Source organism: Pseudopodoces humilis, chromosome 28 (genome assembly GCF_049639895.1).
Source record: "Pseudopodoces humilis isolate 2021_Gansu_Grassland_sample_001 chromosome 28, ASM4963989v1, whole genome shotgun sequence".
In the NCBI taxonomy this organism is placed as follows: Eukaryota; Metazoa; Chordata; class Aves; order Passeriformes; family Paridae; genus Pseudopodoces; species Pseudopodoces humilis.
The window spans coordinates 2608632-2629041 of NC_142227.1; the positions used below are offsets into that span (position 1 = coordinate 2608632).

Below are 20410 nucleotides of genomic sequence, written 5' to 3' on the forward strand. Positions count from 1 at the left end.
CTTTCTTCACACGTTCACTCCCCCAGACGACTTTTGATTGTAAATCTTCCTCTTTGTTGAAATTTTTTGCCTTTTCGAGGCCGAACGGCCGCCCGGAGGTGCCGGCTGCGCGCGGTGCATGAAGGGAGATCTCCTCATTTGCATGGGGGCGGGGCAGGGCCGGAGCGTGTCCTCCACCGTCCCGTCGTGCCCCGGGCGCGCGTGCGCGCGCATGCGCGTGAGCCGCCGTGGCCGGCGGAGGAAAATGGCGGCGGAGCGCTGAGGGACAGGACGGGACCGTGCCGGAAAAGCTGAGCCGCTCGTCGCGCGTGGGCCGCGCCGCTCCGCCGAGAGACCCCCATGGCCGCGGGGACATCCCGGCAGCCGCGTCCCTGATGCGTCTGCTCCGGCCGCGCAGCTCCCGAGCCTAGCTGAGCGCCCAGGCCTGACCCGTTGGGCCTGACCCTCCGCCACCCCGAGGCGTCTGCGCCGGGCAGGGGCCGGGGAGGGGAACGGAGGCAGCGCCGGCCCCGCGCCCGCGGCCCCTCCGCAGCGCCCGCCCGGCCCCAGCCCGGCCCGCGAAGGAGCAGCAGCCTTTTAGGGCCCAGCCCTCAGCAGCCCCGCCGTCAGGATGTCCGAGAACCAGCCGAACGCCAACAACCACCACCCGGCCAACAACGCCGGGGCCGCCGGCGGCAACAACCGGGGCGTCCGCAACCCCAACCTCAACCAGAACCCCCTGATCAACGTGCGCGACCGCCTCTTCCACGCGCTGTTCTTCAAGATGGCAGTGACCTACGCGCGCCTCTTCCCTCCCTCCTTCCGCCGCGTCTTTGAGTTCTTCGTTCTTCTCAAGGTGAGGGGCGGCTCCTCCTGCCAGCCCACGGCCGGGCTGAAGGCAGGAATTCCACTAGAAACACACAGGTCGTGCCTCCGCTGGCGGTGGCAGGCTGTGTTTGGACCACGGACGCCGAGCTGTCCCCGGAGCTCCCCTTGGCCCCTCCTGTAAGGGAGACATTAGTCACCATGGTGGTCCCGGTGTTCCCTGCACTCTGGAGCTCTTCCAGATCTGTAAAGCAAAAAGAAACTGCTGGGCAGCCAGGCTGGTGCGAGGCAGGAGAGGTTTCTGTTTCCTAGCAATCACACTTTTTGGATACATTTCCCACATGACCTACTGGATTGTTGGAGTTTTTCTGGAGTCTTGTATTTTCTGGCAGCAGTTAAGGCACAGCTCTATTTCTTTCAGCAGTGCCTGGAATGTGTCACTGTGCTCTGGGGTGACCCCACCTGCCTGCTGGGCGATGGGGACCCTCCCAGAGTGGCCTATCGGTGTCCAGAGGTGACTGCCTTTAGGTAAAATCCTACTCCATGGCTTCCAGGATGGGAAATTAGAGAAAGGGGGAGAGCACTTAGCCAGGCAACAGTAGCACACTCCTCTAGGTTTCTACGATTCAGTAAGAAAACACTGAGCACAGCTTGTCTTATGCTGCACAGATATGTTTTCTACTGTCTCAGGAGACGTTTGGGTTTTTCACATTCCTGTTCCCTCTCCCAGTTCTACATCTGCCTCCTAGCAAATTGGCTGGGGCAGGGGTAGTGCTAACGGTGCAGTGGTCAGGCATAGTGGCTGGGAGCAGTTTGTGTTCCTTCTGCCTCTGGTCTCAGCTCCTCCCAGAGGAGGAAAAACTTCCTCAGGGCTCTGTGGAGAACAGCTTGCAGGGTCAGGGGTCAGCAGCTTTCTCCCAGCTCTCCTCTAGCTGCTTTCAGGAGGGAAGTGGGAGCCCACGTTCCCACCCCTTGGAATTGCTTCTGGCTCTTCTGTGGCTCCTGCAACCAGGGAGATGGCTCTGCTTTACCTTCCGTCCCATCTCCCTGTGCAGCTCCTCTGCAGAGTGATGTTTACTGTTTGTTCATCACAAATAGGTCAGGATGGCGGGGCTGATGAGGACAGAGCAGCACAGGGTGGCTGGGAAGGGAGGTCTGAGCTCAGCAGTGCCGCTCTCTGTGCCAGCTGTGCTCAGAGCTCTGAACTTTGGATGTCTCTCTTCACTCCAGGGAACGAGTTTTTTTTATTCTACCCTGCTTTGCTGTGGTTTCTGGCTGTTCCTGGGATGGAGGCAGGGCAGGAAGCTGTGGTGCTTTGTGCACTCAGCCTCAGGGACCAGCTCAACCTCCTCAGGGCAGGACCTGTTCTTTGGGATAACGGATCCCAAACGCATAGGTTTGGATCATCCTAGCCAGGGATGGGTTGGCTTTGCTGAAGAGTTTGCTTTGTTCTGCCTTTACAAAGCTGGGCAGGCTTCTCTAGGTTTTAGCAGGAAATTCTTTGTGCTGAGGAGGGAAGGGTCAGAAGGCACAGTTGTGTTTCCATTTCCTTAAGCGTGCCTCGTGGCCTCTTCCCACACTGGTGCTGTGTGTGGTCGGTTTTGGGGACACTGTTGGATGCAGGGCCTGTGCTTTCAGAAGGCTGTCACTGTCAGCTCTCATGAGCAGGAGCAGCTGGTTCCTGATGCCTTTGGTGCATTCCCTGCTGGAATTGCCAAGGTCTGGCTGCTGCATTGTTGATGCAGGGAAGCACAAAAACTCTTGTCCACTTGCCCAAATTATTCTGGTGTTTCACGGGCAGAGAAAAGCTGGTGATAACCAGGGGTTGTGACAGTCTCTGCCTTGTCTTCTGCCCTTTAGGCTCTCTTTGTGCTCTTCATCCTGGCCTACATCCACATCGCCTTCTCCCGCTCTCCCATCAACTGCCTGGAGCATGTGAGGGATAAGTGGCCCCGCGATGGCATCCTGAGGGTGGAAATCCAGCGCAACTCCAGCCGGGCCCCCATCTTCCTGCAGTTCTGTGGGGTCGAGAAGTTCCCAGGAATGGTGGTTGAGTCCACCACTGAGGAAGAGGAGGAGGAAGAGGAAGAAATGACTGTGGATATGTTTGAAAACAGCTCCATCAAGGTAAGGACATGCTCCTTGTGTATGCTGGAGAGGGGAGCCTGGGTAATGAGCTGGGGAGAAGTCTTGGTTGGGAAGTGAAGTCCTTGTGTGATCCCTTGGTCTCCTGGAAACCAAGCCTGTTCCTTGGCTGCTTGTGAGTCCCCACATTGGCCTCTGATGGTTTAACACAGAAAGGAAAGACAGAGAAAATGTCCTTCCAGGGGGCAGGGGGGAGATTTGTGTGTGAATAGAGAGAGCGTAGCAGATGAGAGGTGAAGAGGCTGCTGATGTGCCTTTCCCTACTCTGGTTTTCCAACAGTTTGAGCTGGATATTGAGCCCAAGGTGTTCCTCAAGCCATCCCGGGTGAGCAGCACTGAGCTGCCCCACAACGACAGCCAGGAGTTCTCGTTTAGTGACGCAGCCACTAAAGGTATGCAGCCTCTGCGGGAGACTGTGTCCGAGTTTGAGATGCTAGCCCGAGCAGGTAATCACACCTTCACTGCTACCTGTGCTCCTCCTTCCTCCCATCATCATCCTCCCCACATGTCCCATGCTGGCTCCTTCAGGCACCTGCACAGTGACCTTAAATGTCTTCCTGATGTGTTTACCTGGGGATAGTCCTGTCAGTACTAACAGCAGACCCACAGCAAGCTCTGCCCTGGGGACTGGGGGGAGGCTGGGTTGGAAAATTTGCCAGGCCAAGAGGCTTCTGATCAACCCCAGGTGAAGGAAGGCTCTTGGCCCGGCATTTTCCTGTGGTGATTGCTGTCAGGGGTCTCAGATGAGCTTGAACCCCCTGTTCTGATCCATTCACTGTCCCCTACAATCCATAGGGATCTCCTGACAGTGACATTCCTTCTAGCATGAGCAGAGTTTGGGCTGTGTTCTGGGTGCTTAGCCAACACCAGCACTTGGAGCAGCCAATTTGCTACAATTAATTAATTAATCCCAAAAGCCACCCAGCAGGTTTTGGTGGATTGCAATACAGCACTGCTGTTCCACTTGGATGTTCCCTGGCCTTATCCCACCCTTTTCCTGCCTGACCTAAGCTGCTCAGGCCTTGTAAACTCCAGAGGGAGATTTAGTAGCTTTGTATTATTTAAAATGGAATTCCAGTGTGGAAAAACTTCTGTTTCTAGTAGTTAAGGTAGGAAATCTACTAAGGAATACTTACCTTAAAATACAGATGTGGACTTGGATTCTTTGGTTTTTTTCCACAAAATTTGCAAGAAGTTGGCCTCTTTCACCACACTGTTGTTCCTGTGAAGGCTGGAATTCTTTGCTCTGCAGACACACTGGGATTGTGGCTGTGGAGGAGGATGAGACTGGGCACTGTCTTGTTCCTTGGTCTTGCAGTGGATTTGCTTGATGCTCATCCAGAGCTCATTAGTCATGAATTAAAGGTCATTAAGACCAGAGAGCAGTAAATGTTTTTGGTGCAGGGCCTTTATTGCTGGTGCTTGGGTTCTGAGAAGAGTCACATTGTGCTGGGCTGGGACACTGGTGGGAAGTCCCTTGTTTTGCTGAATGCCTGGTTGGAAACGATCCAAAAAAAAGAGAAGAAGAGAACAGACTGTTTCCCAAATTGGCTACAAAATTCACATATTTAATTCAGTCCCAAATACCTGATTTTATTGGTTTTTTTCCAGGTTTTCTGTCTTCTCAGTGCATCAAATTTTATGTTTAGTCAGAATATTTTACCATGAAAAAATATTTTATTATCCAAAGGAAGTAATTGTTGATATTTAAACTCTTGATTTCCTTTTGGGCTTAAAACTGTTTATAATGGAAACAAAAGCCAAACCCAACAGCCCAGCTTGTGTTTGCTGCCCAATAAGGGGATCAGGAGATCTCTGTTAGTGCTGGGTCGGGTGTTTCTCTGTTCAGTTTTTGTGTCTCTTTAACTGTCACTGTGGTGCTGGGAGCTGCCTGACAGCTGCTTCCCCCCTCCTGGAGATACACCCTGGCAGTCTGAAAGAGCAGGGATTAAATTGCTTGGCTCTGGCTTAGCAGGAGGTTTTGTCCTTTCAGAGATGATGTAGCAAAAAGGCATCTCTTTGGAACCTTTCTTGGAAAAAAAAAAACAACAAAAAACAACCAAACTGGGGAAACTTCAGGCACCACCAGTTTTTGGGAAAGCTGTAATTGCTGCTGCCTTCAGTTCTGAAATGTAATTGCAGCAGTGACCTCAGTCCCCTGGGAAGTGCAGGGCTCTTGCCTCTGGAGCATTTACTTGGTGTTCAGGAGGTGTAAAGTGGATTTTCCTGCTGGTTCCCAAACAACATGGGAAGCAGAAATTGAACAGAGCAAGAAAAAGTGGCTCTGGGCTTGCCAGGCAAAGCTGTGGGCAGGTTCTGGGTACAGCTTGGAACTGCTTCCCTGAAGCTTTCCCAGAAGTCCCACATTAAGGACTAATGTCAAGGGAATGGGCTGTAATTCCAAAGAGTTTATATTGATTTATGTTTAATTGGTTGAGGGAAGCCTGGAGCCCATGTTTGCAGCCAGTTCCCTTTTCAAGAACACGATGGGAGGGAAGGAGGGAGGTGGGGGAGGGAGCCCAGAGGGGCTGTTTCTTTGTGCTGGCTGTTTGCAGGTGTGGGTGTTGAGTCTCCTTGTGTCTCTGTCTCTCTTTCCCAGTGTGGCCACAGGAAGAGTACATTGTGGAATACTCTCTGGAGTACGGCTTCCTGCGCCTGTCCCAGAGCACACGGCAGCGCCTCAGCATCCCTGTCATGGTGGTGACCCTGGGTGAGTGGGAGGCAGCCCAGGCAGGGCAGGGGGTGCAGGGGTGGGTACCTACAGTGCAGAGATCTCCACACCATCTCTGGGAACCCTTCCTGAAGCTGGTGGTGCTCACTTCCCACGTGGGAGAGCTGCTGTGTGCAGCCTGACTGCCTTTAGTAGGTCACAGCTTTTCAGGAGGAGCGTTCTGAAATGGTGGAGCCTTCAGCGAGCTGTGGTGTCATGCCCAGCACAGTTTTCCTGTATGGAGCAGGGAAGAGCCTGGCTCTTCCTCCCTGGCTGAAGGCACTGAGGCTCTGGGCTCGGTGTGGAGCAGCAGGGTTAGAGCCTGGTGGCCAGAGCAACTGTGCAGATGCTGGGGACGGTGCTCACGGATCTGTCACACCGTGTGTGCTGCTGTGCCCCTGTGAGCACCAGCAGGTCATTTCCCTGAACAGTGCTCTCTTCTCCTGGCATTGGCTCCATTAAAACCTGTCCAAGTCAGGAACATGGCCTCAGACCTTCTCGTGCCAGCGAACCTCCGTATCTGTTAGTGCAGCAATTAGAGAGGAACTCGTCACTTCCTCCCACTCAAGCTGAAGCAGAGCTGGATGGGGATTAAGCAGCTTTCCTGTGCAGTAATGGGCAGTCAGGGTGAGCCCTGAAGATAGGCCAAGTCTAGAGGGCAAATTCCCTTTGTGTCTGTGCCAGCACAGAGTGTGACATCCCTGACAGTCCTTAAGCCTGGACTGCCATTTGCACTTTAGTGTGGCTGGATCTATCATGGGGTGAGATTTTTCTCTCCCAGCCCTCCCAAGATTGGTTTTACTGCCCCATGTAGATGCAGCTCTGCTGGCACAAGTATCCCTCACCTTGTGCCTTTGTGGCTCCAGGTGTGACCAGTGTTAAGGAGTTTTTGTGTTCTCTCTAGATCCTACCAGGGATCAGTGCTTTGGGGACAGGTTCAGCCGCCTGCTGCTGGACGAGTTCCTGGGCTATGATGACATCCTGATGTCGAGTGTCAAAGCTTTAGCTGAGAATGAGGAAAACAAAGGTAAGGCCTGGAGGAGTCTCAGCAGCGGCTGCTTGGAGCAGTGGGTGTTTGTTCTGTGGATGCCTGACTATCATCTTCTGACTATTGATTAATCTGTAATGCAGGGAGCAGCTCCCTGTGTTATTGTCAAGGACAAAATGAGAGAGGCAGGAGGGGAGAGGTGTCTGGAAACATGATTTCCTCCCACCTCACTGCCCTGCATGACAATGAGTGCTGCCCTGAGGATTTGCTCCAAATCCTGTTTCTTTAGCAGGCACTGGAGCTTGGTTCTCAGTCTGTGGCTTAATCACACTGAGCTTGTGATTGTGCCTTTTCTCCAGGTTTCCTTCGCAATGTGGTGTCTGGGGAGCATTATCGCTTTGTCAGCATGTGGATGGCCAGGACATCCTACCTGGCAGCCTTCGTCATCATGGTCATCTTCGTAAGTCACTGTGAGCTGGGCAGTGCCTGGACTCAGCCTGGTGCTGGCAGAGAGTGGTTGGTGTTACAGCAGAGCTCTCATCTGCTTTTAAAGTGTAGTTGGTGGAGGATAAGGCCCTACTCTGGGGCATGTTTGCTTGGGTTTCTTTTTTAAAGTTCCTGAAGTCCACCAGTGAAATGAACAGAAGAGCTTACCTAAAACGCAGTGTTGTTTTTGTTGTCAAAAGGGAGCTGCTGTTAATTTCTAAGTGTCCTTAAAACACTCCAGCTGTCAGTACAGGGTGCAAACATTTGTCCTCCAAGACTTTTAAGAGCCCAGACTGATTTGCCAGGAGCGATCAGGATAAACCAAGTGATGATGTGTGAGATGAGGTGTTCTCAGATACACATCAGACAAGATCCCAAGCGATAACAACCCCGTGTTTGTTGTCTTGGGTGTCTCTGTGTGTGGCTGTCCCACCCATGGGGCAGGTCTGTGCACAATCACACTGTGGGCACTGAGGAGGAACTGAGCGCCGGGAGGAGCGGGATGGAGAACGGGAAAATCCCTGCTCCCAGCTCTGTGGGTTGGTGTGGCCCCAGCGCAAACATTCAGGATTGGTCCCTTTACAAACAAATCCCTTACTGTCTGTTCCCCTGCAGCAGCACTGAGATTAATTGCTGTTTGTGAAGCTCTAATTACTCTTTGGGAAATGGCTCTGCACAGCTCCAGCTAATGAATGTGGGATGTGCAAGCCCAGGCTTGCCCAGGCCTCTGCCGCACTGCGATTCCAAGCGACTCCCTGCACCCGTGGGGCTCTAATCTGCCTCCCCTTCTCTCTGCTGTTCCAGACTCTCTCTGTCTCGATGCTGCTGCGCTACTCACACCATCAGATCTTTGTCTTCATCGGTAAGGACTGGCTGAGGGGTTTGGGCTGTGCTGGGCACTGTGCCTGCTCCAGCACGGGGTGCTGTAGAGTCACAGCGGGTTTGGGTTGAAAGGACCTTGAGGATCGTTAGTTCCAATTCAGAAGGGTCCTACCTGTCGCTGCACAGGGAATTCATCCTCCTGCTCCCAGTCACTGCACTTGCCAGAACTGTTCTCTGTCCTGGGAAGTACTGGCTGGGGACAGAGGATGTGGCTGTGCTGAGCAGGCAGTACTGTGGGATGGAGGGTTCTGTGGCCCTCCATTCTCTCCATGCCTCAGTGTGTTTTCTCTCTTGTAGTTGACCTGTTACAGATGCTGGAAATGAACATGACCATTGCGTTCCCTGCTGCTCCACTCCTCACTGTCATCCTGGCTCTGGTCGGTAAGGACTTGCCTCACTGCTTGTGTCTGCAGCACGTCCCTCTGGGATCTGTGGGATGTCTAATTCCCTGTTCCAAGCTGGCCACGGCAGGTGGTTACTGTGGCTGCTCATCACAAGGCAGAAGGCTCTGGAATTTAATGGCACAGTGAGCTCCATTGTCCTCAGTCCCCTGGAAAAGCAGCAGCTTGTTGGGAAATCCCAGAATCCAAAGCTTTGTCTGTCCCTGGAGCTCGTTGCAGACTTACACTCTGTGGCTGCATTGCGTTTGTACAATTTTAATTCAACAAAACCTCCCAAAATCTGCGCTGCAGGGTGCAGCTGATCTGTGGGACATGGCAGGCAGAACATTCTTGCAGCTGCCATAAGCAGAGCCCAGTTACCTGTCCTGGGCAGGTGCAGTCACAGCCCTACTCTTGAGGTGACAGAGGACCTCTTCCCATGCCCTGCCATGTGCTGATGTCCTCTCTGTCCCCAGGTATGGAGGCCATAATGTCTGAGTTCTTCAATGACACCACAACTGCATTCTACATCATCCTCATCGTGTGGCTGGCGGACCAGTACGACGCGATCTGCTGCCACACCAACACCAGCAAGAGGCACTGGCTCAGGTAGGGGCTGCCTGTGGCCACATTCCCTCTGCAGGTCCTCCCCCAGCTGCTCTGAGTCCTTCCCAGCACCCCAGGCACAGCAGCCTCCGCTCCTAAGGGTGTTATCTATGAGGCAGCTTGGGAGCTGCCCCGCATGTCACAGGGTCCAAAGTGCAATTTCTCCACTTTGGGTTTGGGCCTGGATCTTGGAATCACCTTGATCTTCCCCAGCCTCTTTTTTGTCCTGTTCATAGACAGACAGCTCTAATTATCTGTTAATGAGTCTGTGTCACCCTGTGCAAAGTGCCTCAGCTCAGGCTGGTGTTGGGAGGAGAAGGGAGCCCCCATTTTTCCTGGTTTTTCATGTCTTGTCCAGATTCTTCTACTTGTACCACTTTGCCTTCTACGCCTACCACTACCGCTTCAACGGGCAGTATAGCAGCCTGGCACTTGTCACCTCCTGGCTCTTCATCCAGGTGAGTCCCTTGAAGGACTGCTGCACCTGGGGGGACTTGGTCAAACTTCCCCTCGAGCTGGGTTGGAGGAGGGATCCTTACTTCTGTGAGAGATGGAGTTACACCTAGTTTGGAAATGGAGCAGCAGAATGAGGCTGTGAAAGAGGGAATGTTTGGATGTTTGGATTGCTGCCTCCAGTCCAGCCATGGGACTGACAATAACCTGATGCCACATGGGTGTTGGGAAGGATTTCCATCCTGTCCTTCTGGAATAAATCGTGGGGAGGGTCTGCCCTGCAGAGGAGCTGTTCCGTGAGGATGCTGGCAGGACCAGCTCCAAGCTGATGTGTGATATCCTGGATCAAGCATACCTGCTGGGTGTCTTTGGTTGTTGACCTGCTGCAGTGTAGGGACAGGGAATAGAAGATGGCCCAGAGGAATGCTGTCATCCTTCTTTTCCCAGTCTTTGAAAGTGAAGAGGCTCTGTTGCCTGTCTTCAGAGGGAAACTATAAAGCAGCTTGCATCAGTCATAGTGGAAGGGATAAATCTTTCCAAACTTGCTGCTGACCTTCTGGGTGTCAGAGCAGCTGGATTCTTCAGAAGTTTGGTTTTCTTGGGATGTGGTGGCCTGTGACTCAGGCCCAGGGTGACACCTTTCCGTTTCCTCCCCCAGCACTCGATGATTTACTTCTTCCACCACTATGAGCTGCCAGCCATCCTGCAGCAGATCCGGATCCAGGAGATGCTGCTGCAGAACCAGCAGGTCGGGCAGGGCACCCAGACCACGCTGCAGGACAACCTCAACAACAACACCACGGCTGCCCCACTCGAGGCCGGGGGCCGGCGAGCCCCGCTGGCCAGCGGGCCCCCCGGGGAGGGCAGCGCTCCGGCCGCCCTGACCCCCGGCGAGGCCTCCAGCGTCATCGCCGCCGCCGCCTCCGTGGGCAGTGACCTCAACTGGGTGGCCGAGACGGCGGCGATCGTGACAGAGGCCTCGTTTCTGTCTGATCTGAGCACGACCCTCCTGGACCCCACTGTGGTGCACGAAGCTGTGGCCAACGGGACCCCTCAGGAGGCAGCCGCGGCCTCCGGGTTGGTCGCCCGCATCAGGGTCAGCAGCGAGCACCCGGAGACGGCCGTGGGCTCCATCACCATCGAGGTCACCTCAACATCCGTGGTGGCCGCAGCTGATTCTCCCCCCGCTGCTGGGGCTGCACCCCTTGCCCTGCTGCAGGAGGGGGTGGTCCCCAGCCCCTCCCTTCCCAAGCAGACTGAGGCTCTCGAGGGCTCAGACAGCCGAGCAAAACCCAGTGGCAAAAACTGCACAGGCAGCAGCAGCAGCATGGCAGAGCCCCTGGCAGCCTCGGGGGGGGACAGTGACCAGGACAGAGGTTTGGAGGACCGGGGGGAGAGCAGCCCCTGCCCAGCACCATCAGAGAGAACGCCCAGCTCAGAGTCAAGCTCCAGGAACCTGTCCTGAGCCCCGTTGCTGTCACTCTGGACTGCTGGGGAGGCGTTTGGATTTTGTTTGTTTCTATTTCTCACTTCACCATCATCCTTAACCCGTGGATCCCTCTGAGCAGAGCCAGAGCAGCTGGGACAGAGCAGAGCTGCAGTGACCTCCCTCCGCTAGGAAAGGCACAGGGAGTTGTGGGAAGCATGGGGGGGTTTGGTCCCCTGGCCCACACGGCTCTGGGGCTCCTCTGAGACCACAGGTGAGCCAGCCACCTGTTCCCACCCTGCCCTGCTTGTCCCCTGCCTTTTCCTTGTCCCCAATCCCTGGCTTTGCAGCTGTGTTTGCAGTCCAGGTGCTGATCCCAGGTGGGAGCTGACCTGGGACAGGCCACAGGCCTGGCAGCTTTGTGGTTAGAGTAGGAGCAGATAGAGCAGGCAGAGAGTGTCCAGCCCCTGTGGGAGAGCCACAGAGGTCATTCCTGGTCACCTTTCCTGCTCCCTAGGGGAGGAGGAGATTTTTCCTTCCCCAGGCACAGAGTTTGCCCAGGCCAGGGCACAACCAAAGCAGAAAGCTGCAGTTCAACCCCATTTTTTTCTGTCCTTAAACTTCCCTTGGTGGGTGGGTTGGGAGGTGGAAGGTGCTGTGTCCAGGTGGGAGCTGCCATCCCCGGAGCCATGAGTGATGCTTGGAGGGAGCTGTGCTGCAGTGGGTGCGTGGGGCAAGGGCAGCAGCTCTGTCCTGCACAGCTCTGCTCTGGGTGAGGCAGCTGTTTTCCAGTGCCTTGTCCCTCCTGTGGGACACGTCTGTGTTTAGGATCAGCCCCATCCCAGAGGAGAGTGGCTCCTCATGCCTGGACTGTTGCATGAGCTGGTTTAGCAAAAAACCAAAACACTAAAGCCAAGACATTTCAGGTTTTCCCATGTTTGCCTGGCATGGAAACCTCACCAGGAGGTGAGGCTGGCAGAGCCTGACCCCTCTACCAAGAGGCTGAGCTGGGGGGCTGCCTGTGGACCCCTGCAGAGGGGCCAGGTTTACGCCAGGATGTGCTGGAAGGAGGGTTTGTGCAGGGAGGTGGAGCAGAGGGAGGCAGGATGAAGCTCTGGGAGAACCATGGTGGGACAGGGCAGGGACAGGAGGTGACACGTGGGCACTTAGCTCTTGGGGACAGCTGGGTCCCTGCACAGATGTCCCCAAATTCAGTGTTGTCCCCCTATGGCTGAGCAGTGTCTGGAGTCCATCTCCTTTGGGGGGCTCTGTGTGTTTCAGTGTTACCTTGTCAACACGGGAGGGGCTCAGAGCCCCCTCTTCACCCCTCTGCCTTTCCCACCTGGGTGCCCCCTTTTTGTTTTTCCTTTTCATCTGGAGCAGCCGTGGTGCTGCTCCAGGCCAGGGGGACTCTGCTGTGACCAGCAGGTCAAATCTTGCTGCTGCCAGCACTCCTGAGAAGGGGCCTTGTGGCCAGCTGGCTCCCAGCCTCTGGAGCGCCGGGAATGACCGTAGGCTTCTCAGAGGAGTGGGTGGGAGGGGAAGGGGGGGGACACCAAACCAAATGATTTGATGAATGAAGAGTAGAGTTCATTCTATTTAATTAATGTACAAAATGTGTTTGTATATAATAATAAATATTATCTCTTAACAGCTGCTGGAGCGCTGCCCCATGTCCTGCCCGTGGCTGTGCTGGGCTGATGTGTAGGAGTCCTGGGGGCAGGGAGGTGCAGCGAGGTGAATGCTCAGTCCTGGGGGTGCCTCCTCCTGCCGTCCTGGCGTGTCACCATCTGTCCCCTTGCAGTGTGCAGGGGTGGTGGCAGGGCAGAGGGGGCAGAGCCCGTGCCCAGCCATGCTCGGTGGTGCTGGGCAGCCTCCGTGCCGGGGGAGGGGCTGCAGGGCTCCGGCTCCTTCCACAGCCGCCTGTAGTGGGATGGGGAAGCTATTCCTTATCCTCCCCGTGCAGCGTCTCCATCCCTCACCCTCCGCCCGAGGAAGGCTCCGGTTCTGCTTTGCGGTGGCTCTGGGATCAGCCCGGTTTTGCTGCCCTGGAGCTCCAGAGGGAGGTTCCGGTCTCGGCCTGCCCTCCTGCCCCGTCCATGTGGGAGCTTCCTCTGCCTCCTCCTCCTCCTAATCGCGGCCGTCCTGCGGCGGGGCTGAGCTGGGCCTGCGGAGGAAGGAGGGGAAAGGGAAGGGTGACTCTCAGCCGGCCCTGGCTGCATCTGGGGAAGAGGAAAAGCAGGCTTCGTCTTCCTTTGTCATCTTTATTTATGTGGTCTAAAACCAGAGCGGGGCTGAGCTTTGTCCAGGCATCGTGGGGACCTCTCACCCCAGCTCAACCTCCCTAAAAGAACCTCCCGCTCCTTCAAACCCCCACTGCCAGCAGCAGGGACGGGGGGAAGAGACAAAGGCCGCAGAGCTGGGGCAGCCCCAGGACATCCCCCCCTCCCTTTTCTCCTTCCACTCCCTCTTCTGAGCCGGAGGAGCCACCCTGCCCCGCCCCGGCAGAGCAGCCTGTCCTGGGATGGTTTGGGGGTCCCTGCCCGCCACCTCACCTCTCCTCCCGGCCTTCCTCGGTGGCCAGCGGGGCGGGCAGGGGCCGGCCGCCCTTGGCGGAGCCCAGCACGGACACCAGCTCGCTCTTCCTCAGCAGCGCCGCTCGCAGCTGGTCCCGCATCTCCTGGATCTTCTCCTCCAGCTCCCGGAGCTCGTTCTCACCGGCCGCTCTGTCCAGGGGCTGCGGGGGCCGCCCGTTCCCGGGGTGCCACGGGGACCCCTCAGCCTCGGGGGGGGTTTTGTCCAGCTGGAAGCGCACCCGCCGTGCCTCCTTCCGCAGGGCGCTCCAGGGCTGGGCTGCCGCCGGTGCGGACCTCGGCTGGGGCTCGCACCTGTGTGGGGAGGGCTGAATTGGGATCTGGCTGCTGTGGGGTCCCTCTGCAGCCCCCCAGAACTCTGACTGTCCACAGGGAGGAGGAGGAAGAGGAGGGCGGGGCAGGCTCCCGGTCCCAGCTGTACCTCTGCTCCAACTTCAGCTGCTGGCTCTTCCGCTCCTCCGTGCCCATATTCAGAGCCCGATGGATTTTCTGTGGGGAACATGGCAAGAGTGAGTCGGGGCACGGTGACCAGGGATTAATTGGAGGGTGATGGCCTGGAGGTGATGGTGCAGGGGTTAAACGGGGGTTGGTGGACCGGGGCTGGAGCAGGGCAGAAGCGGTGCAGTTTAAGAGGGAGCAGCGACATGGGGTTAGGGGTATTTGGGGCGCTGTGTGAGCCCCTTCCCCTGGCCCCACCTGGCTCGTGTGCAGCCAGTAGTTGAATTTCTTCTTGCGCCGGATGCGGGGCAGGACGAGGCGGTAGAAGACGTGCTCGCCCAACGAGGTGAGGAGGGAGCCGCTCAGCCCGATGCACAGCAGCACGAACAGCCCCGAGAAGTGGTAGATGCCCATCTGCAGGGTCTGCGGGCAGCAGGGGGTGTGGGCTGGGCTGCGGGGGGTGTCAGACCCCAGAGCCCCCCCGGCCGAGGGGCTGCCGCACCTCAGTGACGGCGAAGACGCGTTTGCCGCAGGGCACCATCTTGTACCACTTGTCGTGCAGGAGGTCGATGAACCCCGAGGACTTGTAGCGGCTGATGAACTCGGAGACGTTGGAGGTCAGCGGTGAGTTCTGGGGGAGGCCGATGCCGTAGCCTGGCCCCGGTGAGGTGGGGAGAGAGAGCTGGGACGGGGGGTACAGCCCCCAGTGCCCACCAGGGAGGGGGCACCTCCCCACCCTGTGTGGGTGCGGCAGGGCACGACCCCAGCCTGATCACACACACAGCAGAACCCCCTTCCCACCACAGCCCCCCCAAACCTTCAATGGCAAAGGGCTTGCCCACAGTGAGCAGTTTGCAGTCGGAGTCGATGGAGACCTCATAATCCAGCAGCGACTTGTCCATGATGAAGGCGTTGAGCTTGGCGGGCTCTGTCCTGCAGCAGCATGGGGGGGGATGCTCAGGGAGGGGCTGCTCCCCCCTTCCCTGGCATCTCCCCAGCCTGACACCTCTCCCACAGGTTGGGGGCTCGTGTGTGTGGAGTGGGGGGTGCACAGGCTCCAGGGCTGGGGCAAAAGATGCCCTGAGAGGGGTAAAAGGTGAGGTGGGGCCCTCATGCTCTCCCTGCCCCTCACTTGAGCATGGTGACGCCGTCAGGGGTGGTGGGGACGTTGTAGCGCCGCATGTACTCGTGCATCTCGGGGAAGCTCTTCTTGATGTACTCCTCAGCACTGCTCTCCCACACTGTGCCGAAGCGGAAGCCCTGTGAGGGGTGATGGAGCTGGAAGGAGGCACCAGAGCATCAGCACCCCTGGCCCCAGGAATGTGTCCCCACTCCCTGGGGCTGTGTCCCCAGCCCTGAGTCCCAGGCAGGGTGTCTGGGCAGCCCCAGAGGTGCAGCAGCTCTTGAGGGTGTCTGGGAAAGAGCTTCCCCAAGAGCAGCCTCAGCATGAACTCAGCCCACTTCCCCCTGCCCTGGAGCTGAGGCTGGGATTAAGCACCAGTGGGATACACACATAAAGCTTTCTGCAGGTCTCAATGATCCCCCCACTCTTAGGAGGGGCCAAGATGAAGAACTGGGGCTGGAGAGAAGGAGGAAGGTGCAGAAGGAAGGACAGGACCCCCCTCAGCCCCTTCCCTGGCCTTCAGCCCTCTCCCAGCCCATCTGAAGCAGCTGGACACTCGCCCACCTTTGGGTCGTGGATGCCCGAGAGCTCCTCGAAGGTCTTGTCCCCCACCATGACAGCTGCCAGGTTGGCCGTGTAGCTGGAGAGCACCAGGAGGCAGAAGATGGCCCAGAGGTTCATGAGGAAGCGGCCGGTGCAGCACTTGGGCGTCTTGCTGGAGACAGTGCGCCCAAAGAGGATGGCGTAGCAGAGGTTGAGGGCTGAGGAGTAGGAGAAGATCTTCATGCGGTTGCGGCCGTGGGGAGTCATTCCATAGGGGCTCTTCCACTCGTAGAGGGTGAGGAAGAGCGCGGTCATGTGCAGCGCCACAAAGATGCCCACCCACATGGTCCAGTGCAGGGGCCACATGAAGGCCCCGATGGGCGACGCCGTGTCCTTCGTCCTCACCAGGATGCCCAGGCTGGTGGAGAAGAAGGGGCTGGTGAAGTCGATGACTTTGCTCCGCACTGAGTTGATGCTGAAGGAGGTGACGGCCATGTGGGCCGTGCCACTGAGCAGGTCTCCTACCAGCCCCGTCCAGCGCCCATTCTTCCAGGCCCCATACTTCCCATCACCCACGATGTAGAGCTCAAAATCAAAGGCCATGTCCTCGGCCAGCTTCTCGAGCAGGTCGATGCAGTACCCATAGCAGCACTTCTTGTACGCCCGTGGCACCGAGCCGTTGCCATCGCCAATCTTCTCAAAGAGGGCGTCCAGCACGGTCGAGTCATTTGTGCCGGGGTCCAGGCAGAGCTGCCCAGCCGGGCAGTTCCCTTCCTCATCCACCTCCCTGGTGAAGACGAAGGGGTGCTCCACCAGCGTCACCACCCGCAGCCGTGTGCGGGCCCCCTCGGCCGCCTCGCTGGGGCTCATGCGCTGCCGCTGGCTCTGCCACACGCTCTCCTCCAGCTCCAGCTTGCCGTGACTCCAGGTGCCCACTGTCATCCAGGTGGGGACACCCTGCGAGTCCCTGCGCAGACTCCAGACGCGGAACTGCTGCTCCGGCCTCACCAGTGCTGTGTTCTCCACACGCACCAGCCCTGTCTGGCCGTGGAAGGATGTGTTGGTCAGGAACCTGCCAAGAAAAGGGTTTCACTGCCCCACTTGGTCAGCTGGGACCAAGGGATAAGGCTGGAAGCTGGGAGCGGGATGTGCCTGACCCGGGTGGGGACAAGATCAAGGAGGAGCAGCAGGATCCAGCCCTGCTGCGCTGCCCCGCAGCTCGCTGTGCTGCCAGGGCCAAGTATTATTAATATTTATAGACTGACGATGCTGGGGCAGTGTTAAGGAGATCTGAAGTGACACGTCCCCACTGTGCAGTGCTAACCATGTCCTGGGGGGCTGAGCCCCATGGTGGTGGCTGTACACACTGGGGACAGCACTGCACTGAGCCCAGGGGTGCCCTGGCTCTGCCCCTATCCCATCCCAGGTCTGGGCAGAACCCTCCCCTGCACCCCAATACCACCAGGATGGGGGGAAAGAGGAGCCCCCAGCACCCCCTTACCGGGCAAGGAAGAGCCCCGGGGACTCGCCGCCTGCCCGGTGCCTCTCATTGCAGCTGCCCGTGGTCTGCAGCTGTGCGGGGTCAGGGCGGCTGTGGGCAGCGTGGGCAATGGCCTGGGACACCAGTCCCACCGTGTCCTGCACAAAGAGCTCCAGCGGTGGCCGGCTGACCTCCCCAAAGGCCAGCAGCCCTGGGGGCAGGCCCTCAGTCTGCAGCTCGCTGGCACTGAGCGGGAAGCCCAGCATCCAGTGGAATTCCTGTGGTGGCAGCCCCAACTCCTTGGCCACCTGGAAGATGAGTCGAGCACGGTGCAGGTCACAGCCCAGCATCAGCACTGGGCTGGAGAGGGTCCTGACACGGTCCCCGTGCTGCTGCAGGTAGCGGGTGGCCCTTGGCTCATCCAGGTAGCCCAGGTCCAGGATAGTGTGGAGAAAGAACTGGGAACGTTGGGCCCAGAGGTCGAGGAAGCCGTTGACATCCCAGGGGTGGCAGAGCACCAGGCTGGGCTCCTGCCAGTTGTTGGCCTGCAGGACGCTCACCAGCACATCCACCAGCGTCTCCGGTGAGCTCTGCCGGTCCATGTGGAAATGGAAGGGGCTCTGCCAACACACAAGGGTCGTGGCACTGCCCCTGCCCATGGGAAGAGCTCAGAGGCAGTGCCAGATGTGAGCCCACCTGCCCTGAGGTCATCCCACACTCCCTGCCCACCCTCTGCCCAGTTCCTGTCTGGGATCCACTGCCAGGACTCAACCCAGAGCCCTTCTGGAGACAGAGACTGGGGCTGGGGTCTGGGGCTGAGGGCTGCAGAGCTTCCAGAGAAACCAGGGAACTTACCTTGGAGTGAAAGCTGGGATTGGGTCTGGGATAGAGCCAGGCAAGGGGCCAGGACAGAGCTGAGATGGGAGCTGGGATAGAGCCAGGGTAGGGCAGGAATGAGGGCCAAGAGGGGGCTGGAATAGAGCTGTGATGGGAGACAGAGAGCCAGGATGGGGCACAGGATGAGGCTGGCGTAGAGGCAGGATGGAGGTGGGAATGAGGATGGGATGGGGTCAGGGTGGGAGAGAAGACAGAGGGAGAACAGAGTCGGGATGGAGCCCGGAGGTAGTCAAGATGCAGCAAGGATGAGTGGCTGGGATTCGGAATTGGAGCTGGAATCAGAGCCGGGATCGGAATCGGAGGCAGGTCCGAGCCGGGAGGAGGACCCACGGAACAGGTACGGAGTCACGACGGGGATCGGGATAGAGCCGGTATGGATCCGGGAGTGGGATCAGGACAGGAGCACGGACGGAGCCGGGACGGGAGCAAGGACGGAGCTGGCGAGCGGGGACGGGAGCGGGGACGGGAGCGCAGTGCCGGCGCTGCGGGTCTCACCTGCGCTCGGAAAGGCAGCGGCCAGCGGGTGTCCAGGATGCTGACGAAGGGGACCTGGAGGGCGGCGGCGAGGAAGTCGAGCTGGAGCAGCTCCCGGCGGGAGCGGGGCAGCGCCAGGACGGCGGCCACGCCGCGCCCCGCCAGCGCCCCGCAAAGCCACCGCGCCAGCGAGCCGGGGTCCCGCGCCGCCGGGCCGCCCCCCACCACCTCCAGGCTGAGGTTGTGGGGCAGCGTCACCTCCCCGGGGCTGTCCCCGGGGCCGGTACCGGCGGCTCGGGCCAGCGCGGAGCGGAGCCGGGCGCGGGCAGGCGCGGGCGGCAGCAGAGCCCCGAGGCGCACGGTGGGGCCGGGGGCGCGGCCGGGGGGGGCCGGGACCCGGCAGGGATGCGGGTGTCCCCCCGCCGCCCCCAGCGCCGCCGCCAGCAGCCAGAGCGCCCGCAGCCCCGCCATGCACCCCGCACCGGCCGCGCACCGGCCCCGCCGCTCTGCGCTCCGCCGGGGGCGGCTCCGGCGACGGGCAGGGACCGCCGGCCGGGTCCCGCCGGGGCCCCCCCTCCCCGGGTAGCTCCGAGGCCCCGCAGCCCCCGGTGCACGGTGGGTCACGCCGGACCCGGCCCACGCAGCGCCGGACCCGCCCGCAGCCGCCCCGTCCACGCCCACGCACGGCGCGGGTCCCCCCCTCCCCGCACCCCGCAGCAAAGGGGGCCCCCACCCGCCCGGTGCTGCCGTCCGAGGGCTGCGACCCTGGGGACCCCCGGCACAGAGATGCCCGCTGATCCCAGGGTGGTTCCGGCTACCTCTGGACCACTGAAATGTTCCTCCTCTTCCTCCTCCTCCTCCGGCCCCCGACGAAACCCCCTCGGGTCGGTCCCCTTGGCGGACTCCGAGCCGTGAACTGCCGCCTCCGTCCCGGTAAAGGCCCCCCACCCCGATCCCTCTGTCCCTCCGCAATCTGAGGTGCAGCTTCAATATCGGAGGGTTCCGACGCCGGGCGGTTCCTCCTGCTGCATGGGGAAGGGGTGAAGGGCAGCAGCGGCGCAGCCTTCCTCTGCTGAGGGAGGGAACGCGGGGTCACCCTCCTCATCCTCACCAGGGAAACTGAGGCTCAACCCAGCCCAAGGGTCCCCACCACCGGCACACAAACACCAGCAACCGGGGCTGGAGTCAACGCTAAATTAATAAGGAAAAATGAAGGATGGAGCCAAAATCCATCTGGCAAAAAGTATCGATTCATGTAATATCGATAAATGTAATGAGTCACGGCTAATGAATTCCCCTGCGGAGCTGGGCCTGAGGGGAGGGCAGCGCAAATCCTGCCAGAGCACGGAGGGTCGTGGGGTGCTGGTCTCCCCCAAGCAGGACCCTGATCATGGGGCCCCTGGCAGCTCCTTCTCACAGGGATAAACACAGGGCAGCCCCCACTGTCCACACAGGAGGGGCAGCAGGATCTTGGAATGAAAAAGCCCCCCCAAACACCAGGCACAGCACAGGAGGGGCTCTCAGGGAAGCCCCATCCTCCCTTCTGCTCTAAGTGCAGCACCCCAACAGGAACTCCACTGGGGGGACTGGGAAAGTGTGGGATGACTGGGAGGGAGTGCTGGGGTCTGAGCTTGGCTGGAGGCTGCATCCCTGGGGGTCTCAGAGGGCTCCCTGCAGCAGGGATGTGCTCCCACCTCTTGCCCCACTGCAGCCCCTGGCTCCGGGTGACAGTCCCTGCTGCAGCCCATGAATGTTGGTCCAAAGCCTTGGGAAGAAGAGGAGGAGCAGGAGAGGAAGGGAAAGGAACAGACTCCAGTGATTAAGCTAAAAGCATCTTCTGGGGAGCTGGCGGGAGCTGGGGATGCTCGGATGCTCTGGTTTTAAAATGCACTTTAAATCATCTGCATTTGGTGTATTGAATGGGGGCGGGGAATGACAAAGAGGGATGGCCAGGGGACACCTCAACACCCTGTAGGGACAG

At 58.8% G+C, this 20410-nt stretch overlaps 2 protein-coding genes across 3 annotated transcripts; one reads left to right on the top strand and one right to left on the bottom strand.

The window, feature by feature from the left end:
* Positions 1 to 207: 207 nt before the first annotated feature.
* Positions 208 to 12423, top strand: TMEM259 (transmembrane protein 259). 2 transcript variants are annotated; one of them, XM_014259954.2, is made up of 11 exons: positions 208 to 835; positions 2665 to 2931; positions 3230 to 3395; positions 5549 to 5659; positions 6564 to 6686; positions 7007 to 7107; positions 7938 to 7995; positions 8313 to 8396; positions 8872 to 9004; positions 9360 to 9459; positions 10113 to 12423. In XM_014259954.2, the coding sequence occupies exons 1-11, from the start codon at positions 611 to 613 to the stop codon at positions 10917 to 10919; spliced, it is 2175 nt and encodes a 724-aa protein (XP_014115429.2). In that variant the 5' UTR covers positions 208 to 610; the 3' UTR covers positions 10920 to 12423. The 2 variants fall into 2 exon arrangements, with proteins under 2 accessions (XP_014115429.2, XP_005531336.2); XM_005531279.3 differs by having other exon boundaries at positions 3230 to 3341.
* A 587-nt stretch (positions 12424 to 13010) lies between these two features.
* GRIN3B (glutamate ionotropic receptor NMDA type subunit 3B) lies at positions 13011 to 18900 on the bottom strand. The gene is made up of 10 exons (XM_005531280.2): positions 18451 to 18900; positions 17080 to 17678; positions 15600 to 16650; positions 15045 to 15190; positions 14730 to 14845; positions 14415 to 14566; positions 14171 to 14335; positions 13896 to 13963; positions 13436 to 13768; positions 13011 to 13047 (listed from the first exon to the last, which is right to left on the bottom strand). Exons 1-10 carry the CDS (start codon positions 18898 to 18900, stop codon positions 13011 to 13013), a joined length of 3117 nt encoding a protein of 1038 aa, XP_005531337.2.
* Positions 18901 to 20410: the final 1510 nt, after the last annotated feature.